Source organism: Podarcis tiliguerta (genome assembly GCF_965153285.1).
Source record: "Podarcis tiliguerta genome assembly, chromosome: 13".
In the NCBI taxonomy this organism is placed as follows: domain Eukaryota; kingdom Metazoa; phylum Chordata; class Lepidosauria; order Squamata; family Lacertidae; genus Podarcis; species Podarcis tiliguerta.
In genome coordinates, this window is record NC_139546.1 from 37,361,234 (window position 1) to 37,388,477 (window position 27,244).

Here is a 27,244-nt window from a genome sequence, read left to right on the forward strand (position 1 = left end):
ACACATGCCAGTGCATAACGCCCAAGGCTGACGAGGATATTTTGTAACTCAATAAGATCCCACAAACACCCTCTCCCTGGAAAAAAATATGCAGTAATAATTAGCAAATAACAATTTGTGTCTTCTCAAAGGACCCAAAATCAGCTGCCTGGGGTAGAGACCTCATTCTGCCTAGTGGTAGGGCAACACAGTCCTGTGAGAAACCCCACAAATATGTTTTGCCTCTCTTGGAGTGCCCAATGGTATCTGCCAGGAAGCATCTTTTTACGGGCTACACTCAGCAACACACACACCCCCAACACAGATACGAAACTTTAGTAAAAAAGATTTAAAAAAACAACAACATCTTAACTTATTGTTCAGTGTTGGGAATCCATTTTCAGCTCAAGGGCCACATTCCCTTCTGGGGGCCACATGGCAGTGGTGGGTGGGGCCAGAGGCAAACGTGAAAATATGTGAAATTCATCTCCGTACAGTAGCCTAGCTTCTACACAAGTCCACCCCTTTCTATCCTCAATCTGGCAAAGTAAGAGGCATTATCACAATTCAAGGACACATTCCAGCTAGGCAAAGCCACTCTGTGAGGGTGCAAAGCAAAGGCAGTTAGGAATGTAGCCTGCAGAGAGGGCGCATGCCTGGGGAAGGTGTGTTCCCCATGGAGAATCCTGAGAGTCAAACAGAGAGCCCTAGAAGGCTGTATTCAGATCCCAGGCCTGAGGTTTCTCAGTCTTGTTCCAGTTCAGAATCACCACCCCTCTAGAAATAATTTTAAATATTAATTTATTTATTTCATTATTTTATTTAAGGTAAAGGAAAAACCGGGATGTGGGTGGTGCTGTGGTCTAAACCACTGAGCCTCTTGGACTTGCTGATCGGAAGGTCGGCGGTTTGAATCCCCATGACGGAGTGAGCTCCCGTTGCTCTGTCCCAGCTCCTGCCCACCTAGCAGTTCGAAAGCACGCCAGTGCAAGTAGATAAATAGGTACCACTGCAGCAGGAAGGTAAAAGGTGTTTCCGTGCGCTCTGGTTTCTGTCACAGTGTCCCGTTGCGCCAGAAGCGGTTTAGTCATGCTGGCCACATGACCCGGAAAGCTGTCTGTGGACAAACGCCGGCTCCCTTGACCTGAAGCGAGATGAGTGCCACATCCCATAGTTGCCTTTGACTGGACTTAACCATCCAGGGGACATTTACCATTTTACCTTTTATTTTATTTATACCCCATCTTTCCTCCTAAGGGGTCTCAGGGTGGCAATATATTCAGTAGGAGGTGATGAGAAGGCCCTCTGCCTGAGACTTTGGAAAACTGTTGCCAGTCAAAGTAAGCAATATTGCACTAGATGGGCAAATTGTTCTGATATAAAGCATTTTTCTATGCTCAACATTTGTTTGCAAAGGACTGGGGTGAGTGTGGGGGGGTATGTGTTTAGGATGCACACTCACTTCTTGGTCCTCAGAACTGCCCCACATGATGAATAGAGAACCTGCCCTATAATATTAATATTCATGCTCTATTAGCACTATAAATATGCATAGCACTCTTACAAACTACAGGAATGCTGGTCCCTGCCCTGCAAAGCTTACAGTCTAAAATTTGACAGGGCAGGGGCAAGACAAGAAAGATGGTGATAAAGACAAAGAATATGTGTTCAGTTTGTTTACGCATGTTCGGGTTCGTTTCAAAAGCCTAGGACTCACTCATCACTCCCTTTGGGTTGCATAGGGCAGGTGCAAGGGTGGTTGTGACGGACAACATGTTTTTCAAATCAGCTTGTGTGTCATGGCTGATTTTCTCATTGAGAAATCCAAGGGTGATCCAGAACACAGCTTGAAAACTAGCAGAAGAAGACCCTTGGCTTATTTCCTGCTGTCCAGCCCCCTCTCATATTGCAACCAAGCCCTGAAACTGAACATCCGTCATCCTTGGTGTATTGCCCTTAGCAACTTCCCTACCAGTCTCTGGTACCTATCTTAGCAACTGCCTGGCAACCACAGTGCCTCCCTTAGCAACCGCTCTCCCACTGCAACTCCCATAGCAACCATTGTGAGGGAAGATTAAGTTGAAGCAGCCAAGGAAGGGAGATTCCCCTCCTTTCTGCTGTTCCCCCCAACAGCCACCCCACCCTATTCGAATGTCTCTCCATCCCACATAACTCCTCTTGGCCCCCACATTCATTCATTTCAGGAAGTTCCACACACCCACCTTGATTCTCTCTCTCTCTCTCTCCCCCCCCCCCAGTCTGTGATGAAAGGGGGCAGGGTTGTTGCTGCCGCTGCTTTTGCCTTGCTGAAGAGGTTTATGGGAGCGATATATTTGATGGCAGAGGTTGTTGGGAGGGGTACCCAGATATGGGAACAGGAGTTTGCAAATTAAGCAACATCTAATTTTGGGAGAAAGGGAGGTAAAATGAGCAACTTACTAAAGGACAGGGATTAACTGTAACCCCCTGCCCCCAATAATTATGGAACATTGCAAAAAAAAGGAAAGGAAATAAAGGCAACATTGCTGAATACAGAATGATGAGGTATATAAGAATTTGAGGACAATTAACGACATTTGTGAGAAAACTGAGGCCTGTAGTTTGCAAAAACCCATAGAGAGCTAGGATGCTGAAGGTGGCATAAAATACAGAGAAACTGATGTACTAAATACTGTAGATGCAAATCCAATGTCTCTGCCTGGGTACCTGAGTTGAATTTGCAAGAACTGCATAAAAATTGCTTTTCTTTTGCAAAATGGACTAAGCTACTTAGGCACCTTGTTGTGGTACGTTTTAAAGTGCTACCACCTGCATCTCTCAAAAGGAAGTACGGTATGGTATCTAAATGTGACCCATGTTTAGTGGACAGTCATATAACAGTCAACATGGGTTGTTGTTTTTTTCTTCTTCTAAAATTCCAGCCCACTGCCTATTAAAGAAGCATAGTTTTGCCTTTGCATTTCCCCCCTCCCATGTATTTATTTTCAGTCTCAAAGAAAAAGAGATCTGCTTATCTGTAGGTATTATTCTGCAGATCCAAAGGCTGCATTTTAGTTAAGGCCTCTGTGCTGCTTGCGAACAAGCATTGCATTATCTTCATATTATTATTTTTTTTAAAAGGTCAGGTAGTTATTTTTCCTTCATTGCATTTGTAAGTCATTTGCCTATACTATCGGCACCCTCTGGGGTGGGAGTGGAGGACCTAGATTCCACATTCTGCAAAAGGCTACCCTAGGACCCAGAATAATCTGTAGCTACCGGCTGCATTTCTGTTGCAAATGCACAGGCTGTCATCCATTGCGTTTCATTGTCAAGGACAGAGAGAGCTAGAGAAAGGGAGAGCTACTTGATTTGCCAAACGAATTGATAGGCACCCAAGGTTTTCCTTTTTTTTTTTAAAGGGCAGATTACTGCATCCATCTGATCTCTCTTTTTTGGCAACTGAATCTGAATTGCTTTGGCAAGATTGGGAGGGGAGGGGGGAACATTGTGCCATGGGTAATAAATGTAAAGTCTCTGAAATAACAGGAATCTATATGTGACTTTTCAGATAGGTGTGTAGGTGGGCTTGTTCACAGGTTTTGCTGAAGGGTTTATAAGGTGTCATATGGGTTTGTGGAAAGACAGGACCATCCACTTCACTCATCCTGCTGAGAAACCAGGGAGCCAGTGCCTTTTCATATGCAAAGAAATCCATCTCTGCATCCTGCATTTTCTCTGTTAAAAGCGAGCTTAGGTAACTGCTGTATTCTGTGGGCAAAAACCATAAGAGAGACAGAGGGAGGCATTATTTGTCAAAGAGGCCTGGAACTGAAAATAAAAAGGTGTTGCACTGCTCCACCTTTAAAGTATGTATGTATATTTATCTAAAGGAAGGTATCTATATGATTTATCTGTTTTGTTTAAAAAATAAGTGCTGTACGTTTTCAAAAGAACAACTAATGAGCAGCAAAAATATTTCAGAAATAGTCAACTGTTTCTGAAACACAAATCCTAGATTGCTTTTGAAAGGGAGAGAGAAAAGAGGAAGGGAGAAAATAACACAGGAATAGCCATTGCAAGGGAATCTACTGCATTTTCATTTGCTAAGCAGGCTCCTGGCTCCACGGCTCCCTTGCCTGGTAGGAGAAGGAAATAGCTAGACTAGGTATTCTGCAGGTCTGAAGAAATCCAAAATGGGCTGTTCGGAAAAAGCAGCGTCCAAAATGCTGTTCCTTCTGCTGCTGAGCTCTGTGCCTCTTCTACAAGGTAAGGGGGCCGGCTTTGTCGGGAGAGGGGTTTGGGGGTGTGTGTACCAAAACGGAATGGGCTTGTTGCATTTTGACAGTGTTTTGTACCAAAGGAAAGGGGATTGAAAATGCATCCTCATCTTCCCCACCCCCCCAGGGTGCAAATGGCAGGTGGGTATGTTGTGAACGCGGTGTTGCAGGCATATGAGCAATATTTCAAACGCACCTTAAAAAAACAACAACCTGAAATATTTTTCTGCCTTGCATGGAAACACATGGATATTAAAACAGCTTTGGGTATGAGATTGTGATGGGAGGGTACACGAAGGCTACCAGGGTTATTATAAGTGCTTGCAAAATGAAACGAGGGATGGGAAAATTGTTGCACAGAGCTGGGAGGTTCTGTGCCTCCTTGCAAAAAAAGAAAGGGAAAAGGGGGTGATCCTCTTTGGGGTTTGTAGAGGTGGAATACAGAGATCTGAGGAGTAGCATGCATCAGTAGCAAACAAATGATAATCAAGGGTGTTCTAGGGGAAATGGACAGGGAAATACTCTGTTTATAAAGATTACAAAATATAGTACAAATGGGTCCATAAACTGCCTTTGCTTTTGATTATTAGTATGCCCCCCCCCCCTGCAACGTTGTAAAGGGGAGCACAGGCTTCAAGGGAACCAATTATTAATAACGGGGGAGGGGTGTCAGGTTGTCGCAGAACATTGCAAGTGAAGCAGAAATTTGGGGCTGACCCTTGATTGATACCAGTGCAGACAGGACATTTGGGGTTGGGAGTTGAGTTGAATTTTGAAACGTGGAGGTCAAAGAATTGGGGTACAAATAGATACTGATGTGTGTAAGAAAAAGAAAGTAGGGTGTTACGTACAACACTGCAAAGAAAAACAGATTCAGGATTCCTGCATTGCTAAAAGGAGACAGGATTTTTCATGCAACGTAGAAACAAAACAGGTTTATAAGGTCCCTCTTAATAAAAATGGATCTCTTTGCAAAATCAGAAAAGGGGTGCCCAAATGTAAGGATTGTGTTTCTTCTTCATTGTCATTCAGTTCTGGGGTGTACAGCAGACAGGGTTGTAAAGAGCTGAAGAGATTTGGGGAACTGGCATGATGGAAAGGGGGGGCAGGCTGGCTTGGGCAATGCATTTCCAAACAGGAGCCGCGATTGTGCAGCTTTGCAATGCAGTTAAGGTGGGGAAGAATCTCAGTGCTGCTGGACGTATGTGGGGTGCTCAGCTGGGGCAGCAGGCTGCTGCATTTTCAAGGCCTTAAAGTACCACGGTAGCAAGAAAACTAGATGTGGGAGGGCAGAAGGGTTGTGAGGTAGAATGGTGAAAGATGAGGCTAGGCCCAGGTTGGGGGCTATTACTGATGCACTGCAGGAACTAAGGATTTGGGAGGCATAGATTTTTCCATTTGGGTGTGGAGACTAGATGTTTATCTGGATTCCAGCTAACTGTGTTCCTTCCTATACTACCTTGAAATCACAGGTGTCACCCACCTTCGTGGATTTTGGGTTTTTTTAATGGCAGGGGGAGGTTATATGTGAGCAATCACTCACTTAGGAGATGCTGAGTGTGTGATGTGCCACCAAATTAATGTGGCCTTTCACAGAAGGTTATCTTTTCCTGCCTAACATCCGTTCTCCTTCCCACCCCAGAGGCAGCTGCCTTTTCATTTTTGACATCTGTCTCGTTGAGGGGGTGGCTGGCTGGCTAGGAGTGGCTGACGGATCCCTAAATGGGATGGGCGAGGCAAGTCTTCCCACTCCGTGGGGGTCTCTCTGCCACTTTACTGTGGGGTGGCGAATGACTGGGCCCACAAGGCCTGCCAGGCAGCTGGCCTTCTTAATGGAGCGAGTTCAGAGCAATTAATGGCTCGCCAGCAGCTGCCAGGATCTCACATGCTGTCAGACGCCTACGGCGGCGGCGGCTGTCACTGCCGAACTTGTCACATCAAGGCAGCAAGAGTGATGTGCGGGGCTCATCATTCAAGGCCCTTCAGCCCGTGATCCGCAAACCCCCCTGCTATCCCATCCCTGAGCTGCCTCTTAGAGCCTGCCAACCACCTTTCAATCAGCACCCTGCGTCCTAGCCTACAGGCTCTTTCCCCTTCTATTTTCCTAGCACCAAGGCCAAACTTAATGTGTAAAATATGGAGCTAAATGACGCAGCCTTCTGCAGTAAAATGGGAGGAGGGAGGCAGACAGGCAAGCATTCACAAGAGCACTTAACACACATTAGTTACCTCCCAGTTTGCATTTTAGCTACCGCTTCACTGTCACAAGATCATGTCTCTCCCTTCACTTGCCTTCTTATCACACTTCAGCTGCGCAGTTTGCCGACAGTGCCACTTTATCACAGATAAATTACTCCACCTTAAACACACACTAATCACCCATTTTGTTCATAAGGCCTAACTTCTAAATGAACGGCCTCTTCGTCCTTTTTTAACCAGTATGTTCATCCAACCAGCATTGATAAAAACAATAAGAGTTCTTCCAATAAGAGTTCGTTCAGTAGATTTAGACCCTGTAATGAGAACACCCCTGCTTGCATCTGGAACAGAACACATAGGATTATAGAAACAGACTGAATCAGTGAGGGGGAAATATCTCATTTCTACCACACTTACAGAGAAGTGTAGTTTGGGCTGCAATCCTAGAACACCTTTCTAGTTTACTGAGTAAGCCCCATTGAACTGTATGTTAATGACCGCACAAAACAATTACTTTTGTCTGGATTAATTAACAACTGAAAAAGATAACCAGGGTGGGTGGGGAGGCAGGACTAAGAAATGTTTCCACTTTTTTTTAATGGACCAGCATCAAATTCTTAGTGTTCTCTCATACAGAACAAAGGCTTCAGAAGTCTTTCCAGGATGAGGGGGGCAGTGTGAAGACCTCTAGCTGCCTGTATCAAACACAGATGCATGGGAAGTCTGAGAACTGGAATTTATTTCCATTTGGGGCAATAAGCAGGCATGTGGCCCAGTGCTCCAGTTAGGGAAGGGAAGTTTGTGTGGAGGGACCCTTGCAGTCTATAAGAACCACCTCTGTTTTAGCCAAAGCATCACCCTCCTGTAGCTTTCTAAAAACCCCAAAAGGAGTCTAGATGAATGCTAAGAGGACTAGGGGTACATCTTCTCCCTCAGGTTAAAGCACAGAGGTGGCCAAATGTTATAACAGAAGTGGTGGAGCAATGGAAGTGGTGGCCAATGTTGTGCATGCCTTTCCCCCCACCGCCAAGCCAAGGCCATATTTCAGGGATGGACAGTTGACCTATGGGTGGGAGTGGCTGGGCTTCCATCACCACCGCTCAGTGGCCAAGTGACATTCCTCCTCAGCCGACCTTATGCCCACTCAGACCCACCTCTTCTTCCTTCCTAGACAAGGACAAGGGGCATGACTTTGGACAGAGGCGGTTGTCAGGCCTAAGTCCGTGCTGCCATGAGGCCTGCAGCCATTTCCATATCCCGCCAGGTGGGCCTTGCTGAAATTATGAAGCCTCGTTTCAGTAAAGTATTGCCAAGTCCGTTATGTGGCCAGCCGACACTGCTTCCTCTCTCCTACTCAGGGTAGACCCAATGAAATGAAGGAACCTAAGTTGGTCATGTCTACTAACGTCAATGGGTCTACTCTGAGCAGGACTGGCATTGGCTGCAACCCACTATGCAGGGCACATGGACCTGGTAGGGTTAGTTTTGTTCTGTGCTGAGGGACGTAAGGAGGACAATGCAAGATCTGGATTGTGGTGGACGGAGATGTGGAGGCCTGTATTGTTTGTCGACTTCTTCATTTATTGCATGTCCTCCCCAGTCTTCTTCTGGGGAAGCACAAAAGCTGATAGGTTTCCATTCACCCTTCCTTCGCTGCAGGCCTGCCCCTCTGGGAAAATGACGATGTGGTCCCGGCTACCCCCTCCCCACAGCTGGAGGCCCTGTCATCGGAGTCCATGGGTGGACCCAAGGAGGAGGAACTGGGGGTCTCAGCTGAGGTCAGGGGGTCCTCACCCCCCAGCCCCGAAGGCCTCTCTGAGTTGCTGCAGGGGGCACTGCTGAGGAAGGAGTTTCTGGGGGGCGAGCTGATGGAGGAGCCCATCCCTGGTGAGAAAAATAAATAAATAAACTGGAGGAGGGTGGGAGAGGAAGGGGGAGGTCGTGGCACCCTCTTTGGGCATGGCTGAAGTAAAATGGGGTGGCTTGTGTGGGAAAGTGTGGCTGGAGGACTATGGATAAAGCAGGTTTGATTATTAACTGGAATAAACATTCCAGTTTGGTAAATATTGGTAATAGATACAGTGGCAGCTGGTCCGTTGGGGCACAGACCCACAAACCTCAGCCTTCTTACTTAACAACCAGTCAAGGGTGTGTGTGGCTGTGCCTGTCATTTGCTCTAGCGCCACCTACTGCTGGCCTCCCAGCCTTCTGCCCTACCAGTTCCATTGAGCACCAGCCACTATTTCTAATAGATAGTCATTGGTTTACTGCCAGAAAAGCGGTATGCATTTTACAGAGTGGCTGTTGGAAGGGTGTGGTGGGGGGCTACAAATGTACATGTTTCCCTGTCATCCGTTCTGATTTCCCCTGCCCTGTTCTTTCCTTCTCTCCCACCATCGCCATCGTGCTGTCCTAGGAGGTAGCCCTTCTACGCTGCCTCCATTCCACCCACCTGTCCAGCACTTGGATGGTGGGATGGTCCCCGAAGCCTCTGAAGCTGCAGCCACGGGTCCTTCCCCTTTGACCACTGCTGCACCGCCCACTGGCTTCCTCCTTACGACCCCTCCGGCTTCCACAGCCGCTGCGCCCCCCCGCCTTCCACCTCCACCTGATGAGACCGGGTCTGCCGGCCAACACATCTCGGCCACGACCACGGCCTTCATCCCCGAAGGCGACGAGGAGACCACCACCACACTTATCACAACGACAACCATCACGACGGTGCACACGCCAGGTGAGGGGTGAGGATGTGGAGTGTGGACAGATTCCAGAGTTGGTGGACTTGCTTTAAAGTGTGCTTTCTTAAGGCAGCGCGAAGCCATTTTGATTTTCATTGTTTGTGTCTTCCTTCCCAAGTACTGTGCAACAACAACATCACTGACGTGGAAGGCTACGTGGAATCTCCGGACTACGCGGGCGCTACTTTCTATGGGGGCCTGGATTGCACCTACACAATCTCTGTTTATATGGGCTACGGGATAGAAGTGCAGGTAAGCTACAAGAAAAAGTGCTAGTCTGAAGCTGAAAGATGTTCGCTGTTCATTGTTCTAAGTGGTTTTTTTTTAAAGAAGATGAGCAGGTAGCATAAAACTTGGCCTTTTCTGGTTACCTTTTGTTCTTGTCCTTCAGATTTGTATCATTTTTCTGTCTGCAAGACAGAAAGAAAAATCTGCCTGTTTGCTGCCAACTGCTTCTAGGTGTTGGAGACTTGAAAATACCTTCTCTCAACATAGGGATGCTGACAGTGACTGAAATTTATTTCCTCCCTTCAGAGAAATAACAACATCTTGTGTTACAGCCTTTCTCGCAAATAGGTTTACATTTTGTGTCCCCAGTCAAAATTCTCAGACTAGAGGAAAATAGTGGTGTTCTTAATTTTTAATTCTCAGACAAAAAGTCGTGGTTGCATTTGGAGGGCGGGTAAGCTTAGACGTGACCTTGTAAATCATTTCAGTCCAAGAGAGGGAGAGCTCTTTTTTTCTTCCATTCTTTGTCCTGACTTTGTCCACCTTCCACTCCCAGGTGCAGAGTCTGAACCTATCCAAGGAAGATTCGCTGACCGTAGAAGGCCTGGGAGGGGAGAAGCCTGTTGTCTTGGCCAATGAGTCCCTGATGGTTGAGGGGCAGGTGATCCGCAGCCCAACCAATCAGGTGTTGATCCACTTTCAGAGCTACCACACCACCACCCCTGGAATCTTCAAATTCCACTACCAAGGTAAGAAATGGACATTTCAGTCACCCCTTGAAATATGTGAAGGAGTAATTTACCAACCATGTTTAAAGTAAGTGGTTTTTAACACTTTTAAAAAAAAACAGGCCAGTGGTTTTGTGAAGTTTTGAAGTGACTTGTTTGGACCAGGCTATAGGCTATAAGACGTGCCACCCTGACCTTTTTTAGGAGGAACAGCAGGATAGAAATCAAATAAATAATAAAATCAGACCTGTTGGGAACCAATCCTTAGTTGGAGTAACTCGGGACCAAACTGGATCTTACAATGTGATGATTATTTATATGCAGGACGACAACAATTGTGATTGCAGTAGATCTGTTTGCCTAAATGCAGGGCTCTCCAAATCGCATGTAAATTCTGTTTGCTTAAAATCACATATAAGGTGAGATGCAGGTCTCATTTTTAGATCAAAAGGTGCATGTGGGCGAGGGGCCCTAGCCATTTGCTTCTGATAGTGAAAGTTATGGTAGTAGAATTGATAGAAAGATTCTTGGGGAGTGAAGCTACTGCAGACCGTAACCGGTGGACACAATATAATCGAGGCAAAGTGTAGAATATCATTAGTCCATGACAATGAAGAAGAATGTGAAAATGTGGTATTTAACTATGCTGTTTAGCCTAAGTTGACTAAGAGTGACTAAGAATGATGACAAAAAGATTAGTAGACTTTTGTTGGGTTTGGAAACTATGACTTGAATACTGGCAGAGTGAAACACTCCCCTCTACAGAGATATCTCATTTATTGGTATGGTGCAAGAGCATGTTTAAAAGTAATCAATTTGTTACATGATTTGTTTTTGTAATTAGTATGGGATTTTTAATGTCTGTGTACAGTGAAATGTTAACAACAACAACAAGTGATGGGGCAGACTCAGGTTTAAACAAATGGGTCTGCTGCCATTTGGGTCTAGTTTGAACCACGTTATTATCCGATCTAAGAGTCACAGAAGCAGGGTCAGGGTGCTCTGCAAGACCTGAGAGAAATCCCAGAGATGGTACACGGTCCTAGCTTGAGAGTTAGAGATTGAGGAGCCAAGAACAGGAGGAGGATCTCTGGGACTTGGGCAACAACTTGGAGAGGACCTAAACTGTTTTATTTGGGCTGCCTCTGTAGATGCCTGAAACAAAGGCCCTCATGCTTAAAGTAGCACATTTTTCCCCTGGCAGAAATGTTGTGGTTCACCATGTGATCAACATAATTTCTTTCCTTTACGTTGCAATATGGCCTGACAATCCAAGAAACCTGGATCAGTGATTTGGATTAGAGCCTAAGGTTTGCCACGGGAGGCAAGAGTGCTGTTGTGATCAGGTCTTCCTTGCCCGCTTCCCATAGACATCTGGTTGACCACTATGAGACTAGGATGCTGGAATAGGCGACTGGCCGGATCCTGCATGGCTCCTCTTGCATTCTTATTATGCCTGCCAGTTACAAATCCTTGGTTTCGTTATTTAGCTTCTCCGCCAACAAATGGGGCTGCAGACTTTTATCCTTCTTCAGCTGCTGTCCTTTATGTTACCATATTGTTGTTCTTTTGACAAAGTTTCAGCCATGTTTTGGGCTGAAGGACTGATGTTTCTTGTTTCCGTAACTAAGAATCAGTGCCCTCCCAACACACACTCACCTACGGAAGTAGAGGTTTGGGAGCTTGTGAGAAACATGCAAATTTCAGCCTTTGTTTTGTAAAGCTAAGTTTCCAGCCCTCATGTTTATGGAAAGAAACCTGAAAATGTGTTGGCAGAAAGGGTTACAAGCAAGGAGTACAGAGTATAGCCAAATGGGTTGTTTTTTTTTAACCCTCTGTATTTTCTAATGCTTATATAAAAAATTTTCAACTGACTGCCGAGCGGCATACAATTTCACAATAAAAACATTATAGCAAAAAGTGAAACGTGCCGATCAGCTGTCATCCAGCATCTTCCACCTTCAGAAAAAATTATATGCAAATTCAGCCTTGATTTTGATGGAAGTCATTAAATCAGTCGCTGAATGCTTCAAATTTCCTCCTCCTTGATCCTTCCCAGTTCTCATTCTCTTGGCCTTGGGCCATGTGCTTCTTTTTGACACCGCATTCCTTCGCTTCCCCCCACCCTGTCCCCCAATTCTAGCTTTCCTCCTGAGCTGCGGCTTCCCCAGCCGACCTGAGAATGGCGATGTCATGGTGACTGACCTCCACCCAGGTGGTTCTGCCACTTTTAAGTGCGAGTCAGGCTTCCACCTGCGAGGGGAAGAAACGCTCATCTGCCTCAACGTCAGCCGCCCTCGCTGGAGCGGCACGAGCCCTGCGTGTGTGGGTGAGTGGCCAAAGCAAAGTGGGGGTGTGGCTCATTTGGCTAGAGCATGGTGCTGAAATTGCCAAGGGTTGAGGGTTCGATACCAGTATGGGCCAGCTGCATATTCCTTCATTGCATGGGGTTGGATGAGATAATCCTCTGGGTCCCTTACAACTCCATAACTCTATGATTCTAGAATGGAACAGGGTAGCCTTGGGGAAAGGCAGAAGAGGGGTAGACTGCTAACCAAAGAAAGGTCTTTTGGTCCATCGTTCAGCCCGGACACTCAGGTCGTCCTCTGAGGGTCTTCTGCTGGTTCCCTCACTGTGAGAAACGAAGTTACAGGGAACCAGGCAGAGGGCCTTCTCGGCAGTGTTGCCCACCTTGTGGAACACCTTCCCATCAGATGTCAAGGAAATAAACAACTATCTGACTTTTAGAAGACATCTGAAGGCAGCCCTCTTTAGGGAAGTTTTTAATGTTTGATCTTTTATCATTATTATTATTATTATTATTATTATTATTATTATTATTCTGGGAGCCGCCCAGAGTGGCTGGGGAAACCCAGCCAGATGGGCGAGGTATAAATAAAAAAATTATTATTATTATTATTATACTTTGGCCAAGCAGGTTAGAGTGTGACACTCCTCGTGTTTCGTAATTCATAACACAGAGAAGGACCTTGTGACTGTTTAATAGGGGGTAATAAAAGCATAAGTGGTGCAGAGAGGAAATAAATAGAAAAGATTCTCTCTTTCTCAAAACAGTGGAATTCAAGGTTGTTCAGTGAGTTGATCATTAGGTTTTGGGGATATATAACACTGCTATTACTAATATAGCAATACCTGGCCTTTGTCCCCCTCTAGCTTCCTGTGGAGGGACAGTCCACAACGCCACTCGTGGGCGCATCGTGGCTCCTGAGGCTCCAGGAGGGCCTCATGGCCGGAACCTCACCTGCCGCTGGTTGGTGGAGGCGCCCGAAGGCCAGAGGCTTCACCTTCACTTTGAGAGAGTGGCCCTGGACGAAGACAACGACAAGTGAGGAAATATCGACGCTGCAGGAGAAGGAGATGAGGGTGGCGACAGGGAGCAGAGAGGAAGTATTTGCAGCTGGAGGGGAGAACGGGGCAGAGCAGAGAAAGGGCAAGAAGTGGTTGAGGGGAGGCATGAGAAGATGATGGTGAGGGAAGGAAACATCAGAGGAAGGGAATGTGGGAACGGGGAGAGCAGGAGAAGGTAAGCACATCGGAGAAGATGTTGGTTCAAATGATTAAGGGGAGCTGGATGGAAGCAGTCAAGATCTCTTGGGCTTGGGGTGGGGAAGCAGTGGGAGACAGAGGTTTGGAGCAGTCCTCTTAAGTTAGATTGAAGCTCTCAGGAGGTTTGAGGTGAAAGAATACAGTGCTTTGAGGAGGAGCCGGCCCAGTCACTGAGGGTTTTTCCCCCTGTTCCCCAGACTGATGATCCGCAGTGGGAGCAGCGCCTTTTCCCCGATCATCTACGACTCGGATATGGATGATGTCCCAGAACGGGGGTTGCTGAGCGATGCCCAGTCTCTCACTGTGGAGCTCACCAGTGAAGGCCCGGCCACACCTCTCATCCTTAGCCTGCGCTATGAAGGTGAGAACAGAGACCTCCCCACTTAGGTGCCCTCAGAAATGGCAGAAGCAGGCCAGTGTGGAAAACGGCATCTGGTATTGGTTGCTTCTGATTTGTAGTTCTGGGTGACCGATTAAATCACAGTAAGTATAATCAAGTGTACGTATTCATCACCGTAGAAACCATTGTCTTGGAGCAAATCCAGAATATTACATCTAGTGGACTCATAAGGTAAAGGACCCCTGACAGTCAAGTCCAGTCGCGAATGACTCTGGGATTGCGGTGCTCACCTTGCTTTACTGGCCGAGGGAGCCGACGTTTGTCCGCAGACAGTTTTTCCGGGTCATGTGGTCAGCATGACTAATCTGCTTCTGGCGAAACCAGAGCAGTGCACGGAAACGCCATTTACCTTCCCGCCAGAGCGGTACCTATTTATCTACTTGCACTTTGATGTGCTTTTGAACTGCTAGATTGGAAGGAGCTGGGACTGAGCAACGGGAGCTCAGGGATTTGAACCACGGACCTTCTGATCGGCAAGCCCTAGGCTCAGTGGTTTAGACCACAGCGCCACCCGTGTCCCTCATATATTAGAATTTTGGAAAATGGCTTAATCTGCAAATAGCAACAGGTTCCTAACATTTGAAGGTTGTCTTAGTAAGTCCAATTACAATTTAACTTTTTGGGTATAAGTGTGGCACTGCAGCAAAGTATTGCAGACTGAAGTACTTCGCTCAGGGTTGCAAAAACTCCATTCTTTCCCACCTGTTTTGCCTTTTTCCCCTCAACTGTGAGTCAGCATTTCATTCTCACTGAACGTGCTCAGTCCTCATTAGGCTATTTTGTTTGGGGTTGTTGTTTTTCCTTTCATTTTCTGGCAACCAGAATCAGTCGGCTCTGGTACGGCTGAATGTCCCATACTGATTTGAACTAACCACCACCAAGGCCTTTGCCTGCAGATTCCTAGTCAGCAATGGACTACTGCCATCTACTGGCTAGTACTGATACAGCAAAGGGAGGGGCCAGAAATTCCTTACGCACCTGGGAAACTTTCCTGACTCTCTTGCTCCTCCTCCTGGCAGCTTTTGATGAAGACCGTTGTTATGAACCATTCCTGGCACATGGAAATTTCAGCACATCAGACCCACTGTATCGCATGGGGACTGTGGTTGAATTTGCCTGCAGTGCCGGATACATGCTTGAACAGGGGCCTTCTGCCATCGAGTGCATTGATTCAAGAGACCCCCGCTGGAATGAGAGCGAGCCCACCTGCAAAGGTAATCTCTCTTTGACACCAATGCTTTCCATTTTGTCCTTGAATTTCTTTATAACTCTGCCTTATGAATGTGTACAAGTGATCAGCGATGGAGTGCATCAGGATTCATTTTTCTGTAGTGCTTATCAGTTCACAAAACTGCTTAAGGAGATGGGCAAGACAAAGGGGGGGCAGGCTGATAATGATTGGAAGGAGATTTAAGTCACGAGAGATTGTGCTGGTGGCACCAGGAAAAGGAAAAGGCAATTCTGGGAGGACAGAAGTCTATTTATAGGTGAGTGAGTTGGGTCCAACATGTTAAGATCTCTGAAATAAAAAATAACAGTATTTGTTAATAATGGGTCCATAAATCAGGAGGGGTTGCTCCTTGTTGGGATGGGGGGGCCTGCTTGCCCTTGGTGCAGCTCTTGTCTTTATGAAGTCTGAAAATCAAATGGGAAAATGGCAGTCTCCTAAGGCTTTGATGCCACTCCACAAGCAAGGCCAGGTAATTTGCAACCCCAGTGTTGAAGACGGATTTAGACAGAGAAAATTTCTCCTCAGAGTGAAGCCTCCTATTCTACAGGTTGCCCCAGGAAAACGTAATACATTTTCAAGTTAACGAGTGTATTTAGTGCTAATCCCACAGGCACTGATCTGTCCGCAAGCGCCATTGGAATGAATGGGTCCTGCTTCCAAGTACGCCAGAAGTAGTGTAGAGTCACAATCTTCAGGGCAATGAGGTCTGGGGCCTGGGTTTATCTTCCCACAATTCCACAGAAGGATGTAGTTTAAAACTGGCTTAGGTTGGCAGTGCCGATGCACCTTCTGGTTCAACATGTGACTATTCCTGACTGTTGTGTTATTTCCCCCTCCAGCCTTATGTGGGGGGGAGCTCTCTGAGTCAACAGGCGTCGTCCTTTCCCCTGATTGGCCCCAGTCCTATGGGAAGGGCCAGGACTGCGTCTGGGGCATCCGGGTGCAAGAGGAGAAGCGAGTGCTGCTGGACATCGAGATGTAGGTTCCACCTTCCGCCGTCACCATCAGCACCACCACCCCTTTTTTGGGGGGGGCGGATCCTCATGATTCAGGCATCGACATCCCACCTTGTCCTCACATGGTCTTCCGAAACCACCATCCATCATTAGATTGATTGTTCAAGTCATTCATCTCACCCATTTAATATGGTAAGGTCCTTGCATAAGATTTGGAGATGTCTCATCTGACAAAATAGGATGGCTTTTGTGACACAGGCAGTGCCTGATCAAACCAGACTCTGTGGCAAGTTCTTTGTATTTTTAGGAGCAAATTTCTACATTTTACGAGGAGGATGTTGAAGGGAAGTAGTGTTCTTAATCATCAACACAAGCAGGGAAATTATTTAAACAATAATTATGCTGCTGCTCCTGGTGATTTATTTTTTTTGCCACTGGCACTGTACTATGACTTGATGGGAAATGGCAATGACAAGGTCTTTTCTCCATGAAGTTTGCTGTCATGATTAAAATATATAGGAGTAAAGTGATGAGAGAAAATAATCGCTTGGTTTAAATGTTGCAAAAAAGGAAGGTTATTTATTTATAATTCCATTTTTAATCCTATCTTTCTCCTAAAAATCTGGAGGACTGAGAAAATGGATCAAACCTCACACCAAGCAGAAAACAACAGCAACCCCTATGTATGCAGTTACAAGTCACATAGCGATGAAATAACTGTGTACACCCATTCTTTTAAAAAAAACAAAACACCCCAACAACCTCACAATCGTTTGAACACTGTCTCTGAACAGGAAGAAACCACAGTAAAGTAATTATTTATATTAAAAAAAGAATAGCTGTCTGCATGGCTGGATTCTGCTATCCATTAGCCTGATGGCTGCCACACTGCTTTTGCAAATGCATTCTCAAGTGCTCACTTTGAGGTGACCTGATTGAGCATCTCCGCCTTGTAAAACATGTCCCTGTTTCTGCATGCTAAAAAGAAACTTCCTTTAAAGAGCCTCATTTTCCTTAATGGTCCTAGAAAGCCTGTGGTTCTCTAACCATCCATTCATCCATTTATTCACCTGTCTATGCATCCTTCCATTAGTCTGGAAGAGAGAAATGTTGGAGCAGGTTGAGCGACCTAATCCTGCCACGTGGCTCTTCCTCTTTCCTTTTTAACGATGGTTCCTGTTTGTGTGTCTCTCTTCCCCTCCACCCCAATTCTCTTTCTAGCCTCAACATCCGCAAATCCGATGTGCTGACCATCTTTGACGGGGGGGACCTGACAGCCCGGATCCTCGGCCAGTACTTGGGTCCCCACCCCCGCTTCAGCCTTTACTCTTCAGGCCCAGCTGTCACCCTCCAGTTTCAGTCGGATCCTGGGGACCCCCTTTTCGGCCTCAGCCAGGGATTCCTGGTGCGGTACAAGGGTATGAGAAAGAAGCCCTGAGCGATGGGTGGGAAATGATGGAAACGCCATAGAGAACAAATGTATTTCTGACACATCCTGCAAATATAGTCTATCATGCCAGACCCCAAAGTCATGTGGAAATTTCATAGGGGATCAGGGTGGTGTGGTGTGGGGAGGATGTTCTCATATGCTCTGCTTGTCTGAGATTCCCCACTGGAAAAGAAAGGAAGGCCGGAAGAGCAGGCTGGGAGAAGAAAAGCATAGGGAAGAAGTGACTATTCTTGCCCATTTTTAGTTTTGGGGAGAGATAGATTGGGAAAACATGGTTATCCCACTTCTAACACCAATCCTGCTTCCATTTCAGCCTGATTTTAAATACCCAATGTAGGTTCAGTTTTTGTTACCTTGACAGTGTTATTGCAGGGGTCTTTTCCTGTGAGACAATAATTAACCAGAAGAACAAGATATTCTGTAATGTTTCCTTCTCTCTCTCTCTCGCACCCACACCCACACCCCCCTTGCTGTCCCTATCAAGTCATTCTATTTGTCCATGGAACAATGGACTTCACTCACCAAACAGAAAGCCCCATAGTGTTGTGTGCAGAATCCCTGAGCTGGGATTTCCCTTCAGCTTGTTGCCATCTCACTGTTATCCTAGGAGGACGGGCCTGTAGGACTCCCCGTGTACCACGGAAAATTGGTAGAAGGAGAAGCATAGGTGGCGGTGGTGGGGAACATGGCCTGAGGGAAGGTAGTCCCTAACTCCTTCCTCTCCTTCCTGCTTTGGCAGAGGTTCCACGAAACGACACTTGCCCCGAGCTGCCCGAGGTGGAGTTTGGCTGGCGCACAGCTTCTCACGCTGCCGTCATCCGCGGCACAGTGGTGACGTACCAATGCGAGCCAGGCTATGACATAGTGGGATCCGACATCCTCACCTGCCAGTGGGACCTGTCGTGGAGCAACAGCCCTCCCACTTGCCAGAAGAGTAAGTCTTCCTAGGGCCAGGGTGGGGTGGTTTTCACCCCAGGAAAGGCATCCTTTTTTCTTTTACCCCCCGGACTCAGAATATACCAGCAGGGACCTGGGTAGCAGGAGGGTGAAGAAAGAGGGTAAGCAAAACCTGCTGGAGGGAGAGCCGTTGTGGTGCAAAAAACATTGGGTCCCGAGGGATGGAAATTGGGTCCCTACCAGGAGTCATGAAGTAGCCATGGACTACTGAAAGCCTTGCTCAAGATCCATGTTTAGTTTCTGAGCTTTTCAAACAGACAGAGCCTATACAGCAAAGGTGGGAAACCTCCAAGGCCCAACAAGCTTCCTCATTTGACCCACAAGGCTGTTTTGGGCAAGCTATGCTAAATCTGCCACCACTCTGGTTGCTGGGAGCCTCTCAAGCATTGTGTAAAGTAGGATTGGATTCCCAGCCATCAGCTGATAAGGCAGCCCTGCTCACTTTGGGTGCGCAAGGAAGTTCGCTGCCATGCTAAGCAGGATTGACCTCCCAACGCATTGGCTGATGCAAGGAGAAGCCAAACCTGCTAGATTCAGACGCTCAAGAGCTCCCTGCAGGGAACTCTCTCACTCAGCAGAATGGAAACCCCTGCGTCCATGAAGGGTCTGCCCTCTGCTTTGTTTTAGCTGCAGTTTCGGTGCAACTTCCTTTCTGAACCAGGAAGGGGTTTGTGCTGAATCTTGCCTGTTTGGGACTTCAGATCACCTTGCAGGCAGCTTTGCCTCTGAAGGGGTTTGCACCGAAACATCTGCTATTCCCCTTCGTTTGAACCATGCCATGCTTCCACCAAATGATGTCATATGTGATGTCAGGTGATTGTCATTTGGGCAGCTCCACTCACCTATCAGATTTGCAGAGTTCCTGATAAACATCTGGCCTGTGGAGCCAGAAAGGTTCTCCATCGCTGCCATGCAGGATTTTGACTGCAACGCAAAGAACTAGAAACTTGTTTCGCTTAATAATGGAAGATAAGAAGCTGTTGGGCAGCCCCAGACCCCATGTCCCATGTCTGCACCGTATCAGGAAGAATATTAGTTCCCACATTGTGAGGCATAGCATCCTCAACAGGGAAGAAAGGGGAGATCCACAGGGACCACTTCTCACACCCGTTTTCCTTCCTCTCCCTCTGCTTCTTCCCAAAGTTGTGAACTGCGCTGACCCTGGGGAGATCAGCAACGGCAAGCGCAGTGTCTCAGACCAACGTTTCTCCATTGGCTCCCACGTCCAATATTTCTGCCATGAGGGCTACGTGGTGGAAGGGAGCAGCACACTGACCTGCTACAACCGGGACACAGGCACCCCCAAGTGGAGCGACCGGGTGCCCAAATGCGTCTGTGAGTAAAGAAGGGGGGTCCTACTGAAAAGGGAAGAAGCTGTGTTGGCAGAGCTGGCAGGGGGAAACCTGTTCTGGCCAAGAGGGTAACTCTGGGCAGCACCTGGAGCCCAGAAGGGGAGATTACAGGACCGCGGGAGGCTGAGCAGGGGAAGAGAACCATAGCTGCTGCTTCGGGATTTTTAAGGGAAGGTGTGCAGAGTGGCCAAGTTGGCCTTCCAGTTTGGAACCGAAGGCCCCTCGGTCTCTCTTGCAGTGAAATACGAGCCCTGCCTGAACCCTGGGGTCCCAGAGAACGGGTACCAAACGCTTTACAAGCACCACTACCAGGCGGGAGAATCCCTGCGCTTTTTCTGCTACGAAGGCTTTGAGCTCATCGGCGAAGTGACGATCACCTGCATACCTGGCCACCCGTCCCAGTGGACCAGCCAGCCTCCTTTGTGCAAAGGTATGGCGTTCTCCCTGCTCCAGTCGCCGCCGCACGTGGCCTGGCCACTCCCCATCCCACCCTACCCCCTCTGTCGTGATTGCCTCTTGCTGCTCTCTAAATGCCCCCCTTGGTCTCTTTCCCTCCCCAGTGGCCTATGAGGAGCTACTGGATGGCCGGAAGCTAGAAGGTGAGGATGGGATTGTGATGGGGAGCTTGGGAGGAGAGGGCCGGGGCAGGAGGTGGGTGAATTTGCCACTGGGCCTGCTGCTGAGGTCACTCGCATGCTCCGTTTGCGCCTTTTGTTTTGCAGTCACCCAAACGACAGATCCTTCCCACCAGATGGAAGGTGGCAACATCGCCCTGGCCATCTTCCTGCCCATCCTCCTCGTTATCCTACTGATTGGTGGCATCTATGTCTACTACACCAAGTGAGCTGAGCCTCCACAGATCTTGGGGGGCGGAGGGTGGAGTTGGGCCTTGGCCAATGGGTGGGCAAGGGCCAAGCGGCGTTGGATGTAATAGGTTGCGATGGAGCAACTTGCACCTGCCCTACGAAGGCAGTAGGCTGTGGTTCTTTGGTGCTGTGAGAATCTTAAGATGGAATGGAGAGGTATTGTGTGACGTCACTGCTGGATATTGAGGGTGCTCAGCCCCCTTCTTAAAAAGGGGGGGTGCTGGGGCCCCGGCAGCCCAACTGGCTTGCTTTGTTCTATCTTCTCCTTCTCCTCCTCCTTCCCCCCACCCCCAGGTTCCAAGGAAAGACCCTTTTTGGCTTCTCCTTCTCCAGCTCCCACAGCTACAGCCCCATCACTGTGGAGTCTGACTTCAACAACCCTCTCTACGAGGCTGGGGTGAGATGCTCTTTGTCCTGTGGCCGGTGGGGGAATGGGGAAGAAGGGTGCTAAATGGGACGTGAATGTCTGTGAAAACACCACTTTTTAAAAAATCATTTTTGAAAATAATAATAGGTGGTAGAAGTAGTATAGTAGTATTTCTTAAAATTATATACTGCCCTTCACCTGAAGATCTCAGGGTGGTCCACAAGATAAAAATACAGGATAAAAACACAAAATAAATAGAGCAGAACAAAACCACAAGCTCCACCCCTTCCCACAAACCCATTTAAAAGGGGATTAATCAGGCAGAGGCCCAGTTGAATAGGGATGTTTTTGCCTGGTGCCTGCCTGGCGTGCTCTGGTCCATGGGGTCACGAAGAGTCGGACGCGACTAAACAACAACAACAACAAAGATGTGTAATGAAGGTGCCAGATGAACCTCCCTGGGGAGAGCATTCCACAAATAGGGAGCCACTGCAGAAAAGGCCCGTCATGCTTTCTTGTAAGGGTGAGGAATGTTTTTCAGCCCAAGGACCACAGTCCCTTCCAGGGACCACAGGCTAATAGTGGATGTGGCCAGAGACAGAAGTGGCCAGAGCAATCGAGGGCCAGTTGGAGAGACTTGGAGGGCCACATTTGGACCTTGGTTCTATTTCTGCTCCACACAGTGTGTGTTTTAAAATAAATATCAGGGAGATTGGAATCCAATACATCTTATAGCAGTTTCTGGGGCATGAGAAGCTCCAGGGACTGCATTGTTGTTTTGTTTCCTTAGGGGTAATTTTTAAAAAAAAAACAACTCTGAAAAATCACCCTGTTTTTGTAATTTTGTAAAATTTCTGTTATGCCCTGCATGTGTAAGTGGAGGCTGATCTGCTACCCCACATCCAATCCCCAGAGAGAGACTATCCACGACTCTCTTTTGTCTTCGGGGACTATAAACCAGGATATGAGTACGCTGAGCAACAAACTGGGATGCCAGAAAAAATCACTCTGTAGCTTTTGAAAGCTAATGTGCTGTAACAGGGATGGGAAATATTTTTCTTCCCTTCTGGGGAAGCCAGTCTTCTAGGGGCCGCATGCCAGGAGTGGGAGGGCCAGGGGCAAAATTGGCAGAGCAAGAAATGGGAGTTTTACCTTTCTGCAATAGATTAGCCTCTTCCCACCTGCACAGCCTTCTCTGTTCTCGAGGCAAGCAGGAAAGCCTTATCAGAGTTCAAGGGCACGTTCCAGCGCAAGATGTAGCAGCAGCCACTAACTTGATGGCTTTAAAAGAGTATTAAACTAATTCAGGGAGGACGAGGCTGCCTGTGGCTATTAGCCAGCGTGGCGATGTTCCCCCTTTGGAGGCTGTATCAAGGGGGGAGAGTGCTGTTGCATTCTGGTCCTGCTTCCATGGCCATCTGCATGGCCACTGGGTGAACAGGATGCTGGGCTAAGATGATCCAGCAGCACTCTGCTTATATTCTGATGCTTTTCCAAACACAGTAGTTCTGGTTGGGGCTGGGGGTGCTCCCAATGCACATTCAGTTTACAGAGGAGGAATTTTCCTCAGGATCAAAGCAGAGGAAGAAAAGCCCCGGTCACGCCTGCTGCGGCCCCAATAATGATCAACCCCACAAACTGATGCTAGTTGACACATTTAACATCACGCGTGGTCGACTTCTGAGCGACGTCTTGGACTAAAAGTGGCTTCCCAGAAGCGTTTTGTAAATCAACCGGCGTTAACTTCCTAGCTGCCCAATTCCTCTGATGTCTGGGGTGGTTCGGGACGGGGAGAGCGTTGGCAAAACTCCACCCGGATGCTAACCCGCCCTTTCCCTCCTCTCAACTTCTCTCCGCTGGCAGGACACCAGAGAATACGAAGTTTCCATCTAGAAGATGTCAGAGGATTCGCATTCTTCCCCCCCCCAACCTGAGCGGGTTTGAGGAGCAGCGACTGAGAACGATTCCTATTTAAGGAGGGAATAGTGGAAGGTGGTTTCGGGGGAGTTTAGGGGAAACGGCCGGGAAGAAGGGGAGCTTCTCCTCTCTGCCCCACAGATTCACCTTCCTCCCTTCCTCCCCATGTTGCTGCCTCACTGTCCACTCTCCCAGCTTTGGACGCCGTCCACTCCCCCCCCCCCACTCCTTGTAAATACCCTCTTCAATGTGCCAAACGCGTTTCACACACAGACAACACACACACGCACACAGGTTTCTTTTCCTGCTTTACCTGTTTCTTTACTTCTTTGTTTGTTTGTTTACTAACTCACTTCCCTCCTCCCCGCCTGTTGTTTATTATTTCCTTAGTGGTTGAGAAAGGAGGGGTTTCGGCTCATCCCTTTCTTCCCTTGTCTTGTCCCCCACGTCTTTTCTAAGGAGGTGGATATCAGTTTTAGGTGCTGCCATCAAAATAACAACAACAACAACAACACACACTTTGGAAAGTAGATTGTAGAGTAACATCACTCGAAACCAGCATTTTGTGGCGCTTGTAGGAGACCTTGCCGTAAGCAAGCTGTACTTGGTGCCAAAGGGAAGGGCATAAAACAGTAGAATAAACACAACAGAAAACCGATAGATGCTGTAAATCTGGGGTGGTGGCTAACCTTTTTTTTTTTTTTTGGCTGCTCCTCTGCCGATCCATGCAGATTATCTGAGGACTGAGGGATGGGGCAGGCTTTTGCTCCCCCCTTCATACTCATCAAATGATCAATCTGGTGACCTGGGAGGGGGGCAACTGGCATCCCCATTGGGGGCTGGGCTGGGCAGAGAGACGGAAAGCTCTCTGCCCAGCCCAGCACCATATCTACTTAATCCCACAGCTGCCAAAAATCAGTGGGCAAGAAAAAATGGAGGAGCCAGATTAGGCTCCTGGGCCCGGCAGTTAGCCACCCCTGCTAAATGAAGAAACCCTAATTCTAAACACTTTACATGGGAGTGAGTCCTGTTGAGTTAAGCAGAACATATTTCTGCTATGTTCTTGTGCAACTGAGAAAAACCATTTGCATCCCCTGAAATAAAACCAACACCTCCTGTCATTTGAGAGGGGGAAGAGCAGGGTCACAGAACATTGTACTTCCACCTGACCATACCATAGCATAGATGGGTTTTGCAAAGGCCCCACATGTTGAACCGAGGTGGCCCTACAAGAAAGAAACCAGCAACAGGTTCGTAGAAATATTAAGGTGACACACTCTGCTTAGATGGCACCTTTGTAATTAAGCAGTATATTGAGGGGGCTCTTGGTAGATCCCGCAAAAAGAAGGCACTGTTAATAGCAGCTTTATAGTGCAACTCTTGCGTATGTTTACTTGGCATGAAATCCTGCTGCATTCAGTGGGGCTTCCTACTAAGGGCTTTCTGATTACACCTTGCCATTCTTCCTCTAATCCTCCCACCAACCCCCCTAAAAGCAAGAAAAACCACCCCCTGCCCCCTGTCGAAAAGGTCCTGCAAAACACTATAAGATGCTTGCTTAAGAATTTTTGGCATGGTGAGGTGGCCCGGCCTCAGGCAGCAACTTCTCAATCATTTCGTTTGTTATCGCAATGGAGAGGGAATCGTTTTTGATTTTCTGTCTGAGGCAAGAAAACGTTTTGGGATGTCTGCCCCCCCAAATAAAAATAAGACTTATATGCTCTCATCTTTGAATAAATATTCCACTGGGGAAAACAATCCCTGAGTCTTCATTCGTTGTTGAGACTCTTAAAACTTGAAATCTGGTGGTCCATAGACTTTTAGGGCATGAGCCTCTGGGAAGTTCTCATGAACAAGCCCCATTGATTGACTTATGTGCTTACGTTCTTTGTTTTAATGGAGCTCCCACAGGAGCACTTCCCGCAGCGTTGTAACCTCATATAAGTTTCCCATAATTTCCCTCAATTTCTGCCTTTTCAGATTAACACGCAGGTGGAAAATGAATCTCAGATTTGTCTTTTAAGGAATGAAGCGGAGTGGTTATTTCCCTAGTGAGCAAGTTCCCTTAGAAACAAAACATTGGGCTGTAGTGATTTGGGGGCAAAGGAGTTTCTAAGGCTATAGCATAGGCAGGTATTTTTTATGACTCAATTTAAAAAACACACCATTGAAAGCCATTAATCTTACACCTGCTTTTAAGAACAATTGTGCCAATATTTATTTTTTATTTTAGCTTGCTGCCTTTTAAAATGAAAAAAAAAAACCCACTGTATATTTCTCTAGCTTGCTTATAAAAAGAATAAAAATAACGAGGCTTTCTAGCCTCTAGTTCCCCATAGTATCCCTTGAATGATAGAACACAGATGGATATTTACATTTGAAAAATCGTTTTAATCCTTTTAAAGGCTGGTTTTCTTATTAAAAGGTGCCATACCCATTTGCCAGGAAACTTACATGTGCACTAGGTGTTAGTGTCTGCTTTCTGGGCAGAAGGGCGTTTACTCTTTCAGAATACATACCGCAAGCAAGGGAGAGGCTTTCCCCTTTAATCATCAGAATAGAAAGTCATTAACTGTCACTTGACACCCACTTTAAGGATGCTGAGAAAGCATTTTGTGTGGCTCTCCCCGCTTAGGTGTTTGAAAAGAAAAGAAAAAGGCAAGATCCGCAGTGCCAAAATGTATGAAAATAATGTTTTAAGAAATCAAGTGCTAGGAAGAGACCTCATCCCCTTAGGACATTCTCTGCAAGCTTATGGGAGAATCCTGATGGGGAGTGCCAAATCACACACCCTAGAGGGAACGAAATCTCAAGTCCCCCAAGGGTGTATATGGGGCAGGGGAGGCGTTTGCCCCCTTTAAGAACCACATCCGTCCACCTACCTCCAATATGGGGCTGGATATAGGTATATCACTTCCCCATCTGTCCATTTCTCATCTCCCGTATTATCAAACTTGTTGGATCGACTCTTCTCCCCCCCGCCCCTGTGACCGTTCTCTTGCATTTTGAAAAAGGGCAAAAGGGATCAAGTTTTTCCAGGTTCTCCCTACCCTCTGTGGGCAAAATGGTTCCCCTCATAGTTCCATTCATTCTGGGGAAAGGGACAGTGGGATGTAACCCACCCCTGTCCGCAAGGGAGATGGGATTTCTGGGGAATGCTTCCTTTTGCATCCATAACCCCTTACACCCCTATTTTTCAGCCCTTAGGTATTCCCCTTCCCACCCTCATTTGCTTTTATTTTGGAGCAATAAATAAAACGCACCATTTGTAAAAGCCGCGGTGTCTGTACCTCTATGCTGCAAAAAGGTGGCGATGAGTGTTTGTGTGCAAGAGGGGGAATGGTTGGGAATAAGATAAAAGCTTTGCCATCCAACCCAACAACAACAAGTACACAGAGGTACACTGTGCAGTGCAGGTGGGTTTTAAAGCAGATTTTCCAGCTCCACACATTTCCTGTCGGGCACCCCACACTAAAGAAAAGCAAAAAAAATGCTTTGCTCTTTGCTTAAACCCAGTCATTTCTCCGTAGGACTCGGTAGCTTTTATACAGTAAGAAGTTAATGAACCGAAGTTGCTTGTGTCCATTAACTTCAGCAGGCCTACTCTGAGTAGGACTAGCATGGACTTAATCAGTTTTCACCAAGATTCCCTGATAAGCACAAGTCAGCGGGTGGCTTAAAGTGATCCATTTAGAATGAGCAGTCCACAGGGCCTGCTGTGCAGATGTCCAGGACTGACCCCATATGGCGTTATTGTTGGCTCACAGGAGAGGGACATACATTTGGGTAAAACAAAGCAGGATAACAGCTCCCCTCCCATTCCCAACCAAAAGTCCTTGTGGCAGTCTGGCTTGTGCTTGTCCTTGGCAGCGAAGACCTCCACCAACTAACCAGCTGCTGCACTTGTCCTCTGCCTTTGAGTATCTTCTTGCTCATCCCTTCAGCGAAAGCTAGCCCTGGTTCTCGCAGCGGTGATTCACTGTACATTCTCTCTCAGTTTAGAAAGACACCACAGGGCAGGCCCCAGCTCCTCTTCCTTTGCCAAGCCTT

The 27,244-nt window shown here is 47.3% G+C and overlaps 1 protein-coding gene across 2 annotated transcripts; it reads left to right on the forward strand.

Moving 5' to 3' along the window:
• The first annotated feature begins 3,245 nt into the window (after positions 1-3,245).
• SEZ6L2 (seizure related 6 homolog like 2) lies at positions 3,246-25,856 on the forward strand. 2 transcript variants are annotated; one of them, XM_083409112.1, is made up of 18 exons: positions 3,246-4,227; positions 8,097-8,324; positions 8,854-9,171; positions 9,294-9,427; positions 9,960-10,152; positions 12,275-12,460; positions 13,306-13,477; positions 13,896-14,059; positions 15,118-15,312; positions 16,169-16,307; positions 17,507-17,703; positions 18,475-18,669; positions 19,836-20,027; positions 20,283-20,474; positions 20,605-20,643; positions 20,767-20,884; positions 21,205-21,307; positions 23,141-25,856. In XM_083409112.1, exons 1-18 carry the CDS (start codon positions 4,155-4,157, stop codon positions 23,168-23,170), a joined length of 2,868 nt encoding a protein of 955 aa, XP_083265238.1. In that variant the 5' UTR covers positions 3,246-4,154; the 3' UTR covers positions 23,171-25,856. The 2 variants fall into 2 exon arrangements, with proteins under 2 accessions (XP_083265238.1, XP_083265239.1); XM_083409113.1 differs by lacking the exon at positions 8,097-8,324 and having other exon boundaries at positions 3,248-4,227.
• The last annotated feature ends 1,388 nt before the right edge of the window (positions 25,857-27,244 follow it).